We start from the raw sequence: 11,463 nt of genomic DNA on the forward strand, positions 1-11,463 counted from the left end.
TGAGATAAACACGGTCGGAGGACATCGGGACATCGCTCCCTCTCTCCTTGATCGTTCCGTCGACGAGATCGCAGGATGGCATCGTCCACGGTGGCCGTTCCGTCCGGGGCCGCCACGGTATCGCCGACAACGAACGGCGGCATTACCACGGCGACTGGCACCGAGGAGATCGACGGTGGCGATATATTCGGCGAGCGTAACTCCGTCGGCGGCTACAACAGTGGCAATCCCGGCGATGCCCTCGAGGAGATAACGTGCGGTAATGGCGAGGCCAACGATCAGGGTTGCGCCTTGTGTATGAGTAAGCTGTGCTCACCCAGGGTTCTCTCCTGCCTCCACGTGTTCTGCGAAACTTGTTTAGACAAGCTTCTCATGGACGAGGCCGGGGATTCCAAAGTGGGCTCCATCATAAGCTGTCCCGTATGCCATCAAGAGACTTCCGTTAGTTCTAAGGGCGCCGCGTCGCTCACATGCGACTATGTTCTTACCAATATATTGGATATGTCCGCTATCGAGAACATGGCAGTACTATGTACCTCCTGCAAGGCCAAAGAAAGCGCCGTGGCGCGTTGTTCGGATTGCGCCAATTTCCTGTGTCCAAATTGCAACACGGCGCATCAGTTTATGCGTTGCTTTGAGCACCATAAAGTAGTTGCCTTTGAAGACTTGAAGCAATCCAACGAAGCTATTCCAATACACAAACCAATATTTTGCGAATCCCATCCCGCTGAAAATATGAAGTTTTATTGTCATACATGCCAGGTATGTGTGAGAAGAGAATACTTTTTCAATAATAATTAAGATAATAATTATATTAATGTGTTATAACTTAAATAAAAAATTCTGCATTAATGGGTTTTTTAAATTAAATTTTTGTGTAACATTGTTAACATACATTGTTAACATACATTTTTAAATACAGAATATATACATATATAGAATTGCAAATTATAATTTATATAGTTGTATATTTTGAAAAGTATTTTATTCTGTACACACATAGAAAAAGTATTGACATTGACTGTATTTTTAAATAATTTGCAAATTACTGATTGCACAAAAGCATTAAATATTTTATAAAAAGAAAAATAATTTATCATATAATACAAGAAAAACTAATAATTGATATAACAACTTTTATTTTTATCTTTGCATATTTGTACTATTTTTTATGTTTTTGAAATAATTATCTCACAGTTTAATTCTGGTACTAATAGAATCTCACAAAGTATAAAATTAAATTGTATGATTAGGAACCTATTTGCAATGAATGTCTGCTTGTGGAGCACAAAGCACCGGAGCATCAATACGAACGACTGACAGATGCAGAACCACGACAAAAGGAAGAATTAGTCAATTTGATGACTGAGAGTAAAGCAAAAATTGTTGAATGCGATCAAGTTTCGGTACAATTGGAGAATGCACTCAGCGAGCTGCAAGTACAACATGACCAAGCAAAAGATTTAATTATGGAGACTTTTCAAAGTTATAAAGCTATATTGGAGAAATGTAAAGATAATGCGTTAACCGAGCTCGAGAAATTGCATTCGGACAGAGAACTTGAAATTATGGATACTTTTCATAGGTATATGTATATTCCATAGCTGTCTATATTTTAGTAACAAATTAAGACAAAAAACATAATATTTGTTTAATATATTCAATAAAATGAATAAAATAAATTTCATTCAAATTTTGTTACAGTGTTGAAAAGACAGTAGAAAAAATAGAGGATGCTTGTCGTTTCACTTCAAGACTCCTAGAACATGGTGATGCAGTGGAGATTTTGGCCCTTCGTCGTATTGTAAGAGCTCAATTGATGAATTTGATTAAAAATACACCAAAACACAATGTAACATTCTCTATCGAATTTCAAACGGATTATAATCAATTTGAGAATACTGTAAAGGTAAATATGTATAATTAATATTATACTTTATCGAATTAAATTAATGTCCTACAAATTCACATATGTGGATTATTGCAGGAAGTATTTGGAAAATTTCGTACTGAAAGCACACCGGAAGTGAAAACTCTTCCTGAACCAATTTCAACAGTATCAGGAGTCTCTACAAATCAGCAAATGGTTCACACCACTTCAATGGGTTGTCCAAGTTCTATCAGCACAAGCTCTCCTATTTCACTTCCCACGTCAATGCAATCCTCTTTTGAAGGTGAACCCTCATTTGTTATACCACCAACTTCGAGTCCTCAAAATATTCCACCACCTCCACCACCCGTACCTCTTCCACCAGGTACGGTTCCTATCCATGGACTGACTAGTATCCAAGAATACAATCTGCAACAACTGGCCAGTTTAGCAGAGAAGGTAGAGATGGTGGGTGACACTGGTGTAGTTGGATCTAGCTCGAATCCTAGTCCAACTCCGCCCTTTTCTTTGGTAGACTTATTTACTGGAGACCTAAGTTCAACGAGCCATGCCATCAATAATTTACAAGCTCTTGCAAAATTAGGAAATACTCTTGGTAATCAAGGTAAAGAACATAATCTTAAAAAATTTATGAGTTTGCTACAGCACATTTCTGCACTATCCTGTCTTATATCCTCCAGATGTAATCTTTCAGGAAACAGAATTATTAGAATCTATATTTTTTAGTTTTATACACATATTTTATGTACATATATTTAATGTTATTATTGCTTATGTTTAATTGATACTTAATTGCTATTAATTATATTTTTTTATTTACTAATATTCTTTTTATAAAATTAAAAATTTTTTATTTTATTGCATACATTGATGTTTAAAATTTACTATACATGAATTATATTATTTATTGTCTTATTATCATAATGCAATCTAACAAATTTATTTTAATAATACAGATCTGGGAAATGCCACTATTAATGGTGGTGGTGGATTAGTATTGGGACGTGGACCTTCACCAGCCATTGTAGACAATCCAAATCTGGGTCCTTTGGCTACCAATAGTCTATTAAATGGAGGATTTCAACCATTGTCCTCTTCTACTTCGCCAATACTTTCACAGGGTGCTGGTAAGCTTATTCTAATCTCTATATGATTGATATTATTAAAAAAAGAAAACAAATTTTGTTCATAAATAACATAGTTACAAAAATAATAAAATGGTTTTAAATTATTGCATTTGTTTTTATTAATATCGATATTTTATTTTTAGATGACTTAATAGGTGATTCTATGCATAACATGCCTGTAGTAGTAGGAAATACCGTTGCTAATGTAACTGGATCAGGGACAGGGAATTATCCTGCTCACCCAAGATCTCAAAATACGAAATTGACGCCTATGCATATCCGAAGCAAGTTTGGACAATTAGGACCCAGTAAAGGGCAATTTAATTCGCCTCATGGATTTTGTTTGGGAACTGATGAAGATATTATTGTTGCAGATACGAATAATCATAGGATTCAGGTAGTTATATAATATATAGAAACAATAACTATTTCTTTATAAGGAAAAAAAACAAACATAAAAGTTGCATTAATATTATAATAAATTATATAAATTGTATACACATTAATTCCAGATTTTTGATAAGACTGGTACCTTCAAATTTCAATTTGGTGTTCCTGGTAAAGAGGAGGGACAATTATGGTATCCCAGGAAAGTGGCTGTTATGAGAAATAATGGCAAATTTGTTGTATGTGATCGTGGAAATGAACGATCTCGAATGCAGATATTTACAAAGAACGGTCATTTTATTAAGAAGATCGCTATTCGTTACATCGACATCGTAGCTGGCCTAGCTGTTACCAGCCAAGGACATATTGTGGCTGTTGACAGTGTGTCGCCAACTGTGTTCGTAATCAGTGATACAGGAGATCTTTTGAGGTGGTTTGATTGCAGTGACTATATGAGGGAACCAAGTGATATTGCTATCAGTGGTAGGCATCATTTTCCTTTTGCCTTAATAAATTTTTGCCTATAAAAATTTAATTTAAATAACGCGCATATAGATACATAATTTATAATTATTTATAACCCAATCTTTAGGCAAAGAATATTTTGTTTGCGACTTCAAAGGACATTGTGTCGTGGTATTTAATGAAGAGGGTAAATTCCTGCGTCGCATTGGCTGTGAGAATGTAACAAACTTCCCGAACGGGATTGATATTAGCGATGCAGGAGATGTATTAATTGGAGATTCACATGGTAATCGTTTTCATGTAGCTGTTTTCTCCAGAGCTGGTTCTTTAATTTCAGAATTTGAATGTCCATATGTGAAGGTTAGAGCATATCATATATTTTATCAATTTAAGACACATTATATACATATACATTTTTTCAAATATGTTATTTGGATATACCAGTAATAATATATTATTGTACTGGTCCGTCAAATATACAAAGAGAGATGCTTGATAAATAATTTAAAATTAATATTTGTATAATTTATATTTCACATTTTCTGTTTTATTTATTGTCTTATTGAAATATTGCTTATAGATATAATAATTTAAAAAAAATTTTTGTAATATTTGCATGTTTTGATAATATAATGTATTTTATAGGTGTCTCGATGTTGCGGCTTGAAAATAACTTCGGAAGGATATATTGTAACACTGGCCAAAAACAACCACCATGTCCTTGTATTAAACACTCTTTATATATTATGAAGTGGCATCAGACGAGTAAGTATGTTGTAATTTTCTTCTGCAAATGGAAACTTATTTTGGAAACTGCTCTCAACGAAAAATGGGAAAGGCATGCCCAAGGCATTACGTTCCAATTTTGGGCCTATTGAAGCAATAGAAACAAGTGCAGCATGCAGCTTTAATAGTTGTAAAAATATAATGCGTCCCCGTTTTATGAAAGTAACAATATTGAAAACAAAAAAAAAAAGCAGAAAGATAATGTACGTCTCCGACCAAACAGTATAATAGTAACTTAGCAATTTGCATTTTGGTAAACTGCCAAAGTAAATTAAATTAACTAAGTGGAACCAGTTTATTGAGAGAAAGAAAAAAAAAGGAGGAGCAGTAAGCTATAATCGACCAACCAGTCAGTTGGGTCGTTTGTAGTAGCGAAAGCAATTTACAATGGCCTTCCGTCAAAATTGGTTGTTGTACATCATTTTTGACATACGTCAGTATTTTAAGTATGTTTATAAATCAAATTATTCTAGTCTCCGACGAGCACTTTTTGCGCGCTGGTTTCGATTTGTGCTCGAAACAAGACGTTCTCTCGTCTTGATTTTTTATTAATCAAGAATGTTTGTCTTCTTAGTCCTAACTGATGCTTCAAGATGCATATATAAGTACAGAGATTATGTTTAAAAGGTTTTCCTTTAAGAGCTTCTATAAGTAACTAATAAGCTCAGCAGGATAAAAATTTCATGATAAAAGGATCAAAATTTTTCGCTTAACAGAAAAATTAAAAAAAAAAAAGAATGTTGCATGCTGCGAGGTAGTTGATAGTACTTCCTGCTCTTGTCATATCGTATTTCTAAAGAAGAGAGAATGAAATGATACTCCTCATTGCAGCAGGCACAAAGCTTAATAAGAGCCATGTTCCTGATTTCTTTCTGCGCGTTTAAAAATGATAGTTGAGAACATAATATAAAAACAAAGTTAATGTGCAAGGAATAGATTATGGTATGTTGAAAATCAAACATTTAATATCTTATATAAGAAGTGTCGTACAGAGAGGATACACTTTGAGCATAAAAAGAAAAGGGAAATAATTATTATATTTACATTATAATTATAATATTTACATTTACGGAAAAAAGAAAAAAACGAGTAGATCCCATTTGTGCATTGTTAAAATTAGACGAGACACATAATGGTTACAATATTTACTCAGGATGCTTTATTATATGTGTGGTCCACCATATGAATATGAACATATATGCGTGTGTGAATTATATTGGTTTGTGGTGCTAGTGAATAATGTATCCATACCGTGTAAATGTATTTGTTATAAAATTACAGAAATCGCTCCCGCGCATTTTTTTACAAAATGCAAGGCAACGATTTCGCATAATATATTATATAAGATTCGTAAGAGTACCATATACCACCGGTATCATAGGGACGATACTTTATCTATGTAAAGAAAAAAAAGAACGTACAGTTTGCTAAACAACCTCTATTTATGTATATAATTAACATGAGATCCATTGAAAAAAAAGGAAAAGTAAAACCACATAAAACACCTACATATATAGAAATACACATATTTTTTAGGGTTGTTTACATGATCAGCCTTAAGATTTGATTGAACTAAAATGCAATGTGTATACAACATATGTAAATCGGATATTTGGCAGATTGCTACACACACATACACTGTGTTACCTTACATTATCTACAATAATGTTTAATTACGAATACTATCTTGCCATACCAAATGTTAGGTAGCACATATATTCATATATACATATATAAATATATATATACATAAATATATTATATATATGTATATACTATATATTTAATATATATATATAAAATATATATATGTTTATATTTATACTTGACTAGCTTTATCAGATTCATTTGCATACACAGGAAATTTGCGATAATATCTGATTTCATTTTTCATATAAGACAAGTAAAGAAAAAAAAATCAGACGAATGAGAAACACGCAAAGAGAGCAGTACTAGGAGGCTATTTTAAAACTCGCGCATATAACATCGGCATTTGTAGTAAATTGCACGAAGCCTACATATACATACACCTAAGCTAATCAGTCGTACTCATCTCTCGTGTAATGTTAGAAGTTTTAATTTTATATGTAAAAAAGAAAAAAAAGAAAAGAAAAACTAATTCTGAAATATTTAATAGTCATGGTTAGCAGAGTTATATAAATAATGCCTGTGATAATAGTATCGTCAGGATAAGTTGTGTCCTTAAAGAGTCTCTGATGTTGTTGCTAGGTAAATATATTAATTAGAAGTGTATCAATGTGAGATTACCATTGGTGCCATCTGAAAGGTGTGTCTCACAAGCACAATAACACCTAAATACAGGGAGTCATCAATCGTCTCTCCAATGATACACATTAAATATAAAATGGAAAAAAAAGATATTCAAAATAAAAGAGAACACATGTTGCAAAAATTTTTGCCAGTCATATTAAAAACTCATAGCGTGTAACGAATGGATGACCATTAACGAGAGGGTCTTTTACCTCACAAAATTATTATATTACGCTCACACCTTATATATACTTGAATATTTTAGTATAGATTTACTCTATTTACATATTTTTATCTGTGGAAGACTACTTGGCTAATTTAGGCCACTGTTGAAATTCACCCCTTATTTGCCTTGATGTTTAAATTACAACAATAATATAAAGAAAAAAGAATAATAAAGAATGAGAATTACTTGTTACGTAAATGGTAATTGTGATAGATTTTTTGATGATTTTTACAATCTCAAAAGTCTTATTATATCCTAATATGTATAGAATTATATAGTCACTCTGTACGTAATAGATAAACTTTGCTTACATTGTTAAACTAATATTTAAAAACAGAAGCTCTCATATAACTATATCCACACTAAACAGTTTTACAACTGATGGTGTAATCGAAGAAAAGATCGTATTTTGGATATATGCAATAGGTTCCCATGTATTACTTTAGCAGTACTATTTTTATTGCTATACAAAACTTCCAAGGCCTTTTAGGTGCCACAGAGATTCTCTCCGATATAATTTCAAACAGAACTATTTGATTTTACGTACGACCGAATTTTTCTTTTTTTTATGCGCTATATTCGTGCTGTGTAATTTCATTTACGGTACCGTTTCCTTTTATAATTGTAATAATTATCATTTGTTTTATTTATAATTTAAAGTTGGCGCAAATAATATGTTCCAATTTCAAATTTGTTTTTAATATGCCGTTTTACAAACACTATTTTACGATACAACATATAAGGAAGACATTTAGAGCGCGCTTTGAGCTGCTTTACTCCAATCTAAAGAAAAAATTTGAAATTATGCAAGACAGAATACTTGTCAATCATCAAATATGTCGTGTGTTCGAGGAAGAAAGAAAAATTGTTGCTATATATCATACACACATGTACACAGACACGAATATGTTCCTGATTTCGAAAAGAAAAAGAATTGCATATATTATACAATAATGACATCTACAATTATATAAATGATAGGACTAAAATGACACGACATAAACTGAATTCTAGCCTACGGTTAATCATAGTCTTCCTAGAATCCTAAAAAAAAGAGTTATGACTTTGCTATATTGATTAGGGCATGGCCAATTAACATTATATAGCTGGTTATAAATGAAGAGAGAAGCGTAACAAAAAGAGGATTATCGTACACTAAATTAAAAGCAAATGATTACATTTTATTACACATGGCTTATACATTAAAGGTCCGTGATCAGTTTCCTTTTTTTCATATTCATTCTTCAGCATAATTTAAGTTTTATATATATATATATATATATACATATTTATAAGTTATATATTGAAAGAAAAAGAAAGAGAAGAAAGGAAAGTCTATGATCAAAAAGAAAAAAAGGGAAAAAAACGTAAAAAGAAAAAGTTGTAGTTTATTATGTGGTAAGCGTTCTGCATTATTTTTGTAACAATATTTTTATTCCTTATTCGCGCGCTCATATACACCATCTTATATATCACTAATTTTATCTTTATGCAAGCATTATGTGTTCGATTGGCTGTTTTCGACGCTATTATAGCGTACTCTTATCCGGATACATTAGAAATAATCCCTTCGGCAGATATATTGCCAGAGGTTTACGTTTGAGCTTTGCTCCATTTTGATCTATCACATTTTTATTTACGCGATATTTAACAAAAAAAAAACACGGAACTGCTTCCATATAAATGTGTATTTATATTATTTATATACTGTTTTGTTTAATTGGTTTTATAAATTTCTTGATATAGTTGTATCTCTCTCTTATTTGAGAGAAGATAAGAAAAAGAACGTTATCGCGATCGATTTCTATTGCACAACAATTTATTTGCATTTTAGTTGTGTTCTTTTTCACGTTTATTTCGTTTTTGCTTTAATTTTTTAATTGTTGTCATATTCTCTTTTTTTTTTCTTTGTTTGAAATACTCAATCTGAGGTGGCATGACAACGAATTGTATTGTAGTTTGTCGTACTACTTCATTGAAAGGAGCAGAAGAGAGCGATTATAGCTCGTATAGATATAATGAGTATTCATGTTAATTGTAACTTTACGATTTAACTGCATTCCAAAAATCAATCATTTTATCCTTCACATTTTATGAGATAGAGAAATTAAATTCTTTAGTGCCAAAACAGACTAATCAGAGTATTTATATAACATGTATATTGCTTACGACTTGTTTTTATTCCTTATGAGTTTATTTTATTCGTCTCTTTTGAGTTTTTTTTTTTCGCGTCGTGTCGGGATATCGAAGTTTTTAGAATAAGAAGACAAAAATTATAAGATTAAATCCTTGCTTAGTCAGTTAAAGTACAAATATTTAATATATTCTATCTTTAGATGATAAGTGTAACGCGAAAGGCGTGTTAAAAGGCGTATATACTGTTACTTGGTTTCATTCCTCAAACAGCACTAGCTTTATTTATTTGCATTAGTTTACACAATGTAATACTTAACAGGCTGAGAAATGAGGGTAAAAGAGAAATGCTTTTGCCATTGCCCTGTATATACATACACACGACACACATACGCGTGTAATATTTATTTTAAATATTACAACACACGTTCCTTTTGGAAGTACTTTGTTTACATATCAAATTGACCACTAAACACGCGTTACATACAGTTGCATTCCAACTTGGTATGCTAAAAGGTGTCGACGTTTCAAGTAGCATACCCACGAATATATCCCTGATCTCTCCCACGTTTCCATCTTACTTTTAAGTAGCAATTGTGAGGCTGAACGAAAAACAACTCTGTGGTAAAGCGATTACATTTATTTATCGGTATTATCGGTTTCGTAAAAGGCTTTTTTGTTAGCAACGGACTGACTTGTCATAAGCGAGAAAAATAAGTATCTGTTGTAATACCAAGAACGATCGCTTTACCAAAAGTTTAGCCTGCCTCCGGTACATTTATCTATATGCAAAATTAGTTTAGTATTAGGTTCTCTCGAATTTATCTAACATACATGAATAACATGTATTTGAAATGAACTTTTTAATTATTTAATTTGTGTTATATGCATTATGTCTGTAATAGAACTGTGTGCGAAAACTGATTATGGATTACGCTGTGTAAACCATGTTTTCCTGAAACCTCCATTGGTATTTTGCATAAGAAACGAATTATATCTCTGAAAAAGGAAAAGATTTTAAATGTTCCGACATCACACTTCTACTTCAAAATGTAAACTGTATAAGAATAGTACAACTGATGATGAGAAAAGGTAAATTGTAATTGCAATATGGAAAGCGTGTATACCGATATATTTTTTATATGCTAATGAGATGTCAAGGAGCATGGTCACCTTGTAATGTATTATTTAGAGCTATACATGTCCAGATCGCGCGACTGTGTACACACAAATCAGTTTCCTCGAAAACTATTACTCAGCCTTTATATTAAGCACCTTCTTCCTCCCTTGTTATCGGACTATTTGAATTTCAAAGTATTTCAATATGTATCTGTTTCTTAGTTTACGAATTTTTATTCTTCCAAAGTTTGTCAAGGCTAGTCCCCGAGATATCTGTAACAGATCTATAACTCTCTTTTTTTTCCTCCTTTTATCTTTCTTTTTATTTACCGCATATCAGAGCTTTTTTTCTATATATCTTGTATCTATCTACAAAATTTTAAGTTTCATTTTTATATAAAATATATTCAAATTTAATGGTATTATACGTATACACATCTATATACACTTTTACAAAAAAAAAAAGGAAAAAAAATATTTTAATCTACATACCGTATTACATAATTAAAGATATGGGACATTTGCTACTTATATATATATATATATATATATTTGTCAAATGTATTGTATTGAAAATATTTTATTATAGGATGGACACAGAATTTAGCCTTAAAAAAAGATAAATGCTCTCCGTTGATCGTACATTGCTTCATCATATCAACTCAATTTGCCATTGCCTGTCAATTCATATGTACTATCCTATACTAAGATATTCTCAAATGATATATCACTATATGCAGTTATTTGAAACGTGTAGAGATATACATTCTTGTCTGCGCATAGGCTGCAATGCAATAATAATATATTGTGATGCTCACAAAGCACATAACACATTTTACCAAAATTGTAATGTTTAAATATTTCATGTGATTTTGGAGAAACTGTTATATATTTTTTATTTCCTGTCAATTGTTTAATTTGTAATGTTGTTCTTTGTTCTTTTTCAATAAAGTAATCAACTGAATGCCGAATTTTTATTCAGACAGCAATCTCCTGAGACGCGATTTAATTTATACAAAACAACTTGTGTATTTTCAACTCGGGTTTTTTTCTTTTTT

The 11,463-nt window shown here is 31.6% G+C and overlaps 2 protein-coding genes across 2 annotated transcripts in view; one reads left to right on the plus strand and one right to left on the minus strand.

Annotated features, from left to right (window-relative positions):
• LOC126855677 (uncharacterized) overlaps positions 1-11,463 on the minus strand; it is a 168,776-nt gene that overhangs the window by 76,590 nt on the left and 80,723 nt on the right. The window lies entirely within an intron of this gene.
• Positions 4-11,369, plus strand: LOC126855653 (brain tumor protein-like). The gene is made up of 9 exons (XM_050603478.1): positions 4-762; positions 1,254-1,585; positions 1,705-1,909; positions 1,988-2,495; positions 2,848-3,018; positions 3,162-3,415; positions 3,531-3,888; positions 3,998-4,230; positions 4,516-11,369. The coding sequence occupies exons 1-9, from the start codon at positions 76-78 to the stop codon at positions 4,618-4,620; spliced, it is 2,853 nt and encodes a 950-aa protein (XP_050459435.1). The 5' UTR covers positions 4-75; the 3' UTR covers positions 4,621-11,369.

This window comes from Cataglyphis hispanica, chromosome 16 (genome assembly GCF_021464435.1).
Source record: "Cataglyphis hispanica isolate Lineage 1 chromosome 16, ULB_Chis1_1.0, whole genome shotgun sequence".
Taxonomy (NCBI): Eukaryota; Metazoa; Arthropoda; class Insecta; order Hymenoptera; family Formicidae; genus Cataglyphis; species Cataglyphis hispanica.

What these genes read in the sequence shown, in the direction of transcription:
- LOC126855653 (XM_050603478.1), top strand. Translation starts at nt 76, where the DNA reads ATGGCATCGTCCACGGTGGCCGTTCCGTCCGGGGCCGCCACGGTATCG. An exon ending in AATTTGAGAATACTGTAAAG is followed by an intron (nt 1,910 to 1,987) that starts GTAAATATGTAT and finishes GGATTATTGCAG; the next exon opens with GAAGTATTTGGAAAATTTCG. An exon ending in AAGTGATATTGCTATCAGTG is followed by an intron (nt 3,889 to 3,997) that starts GTAGGCATCATT and finishes CCCAATCTTTAG; the next exon opens with GCAAAGAATATTTTGTTTGC.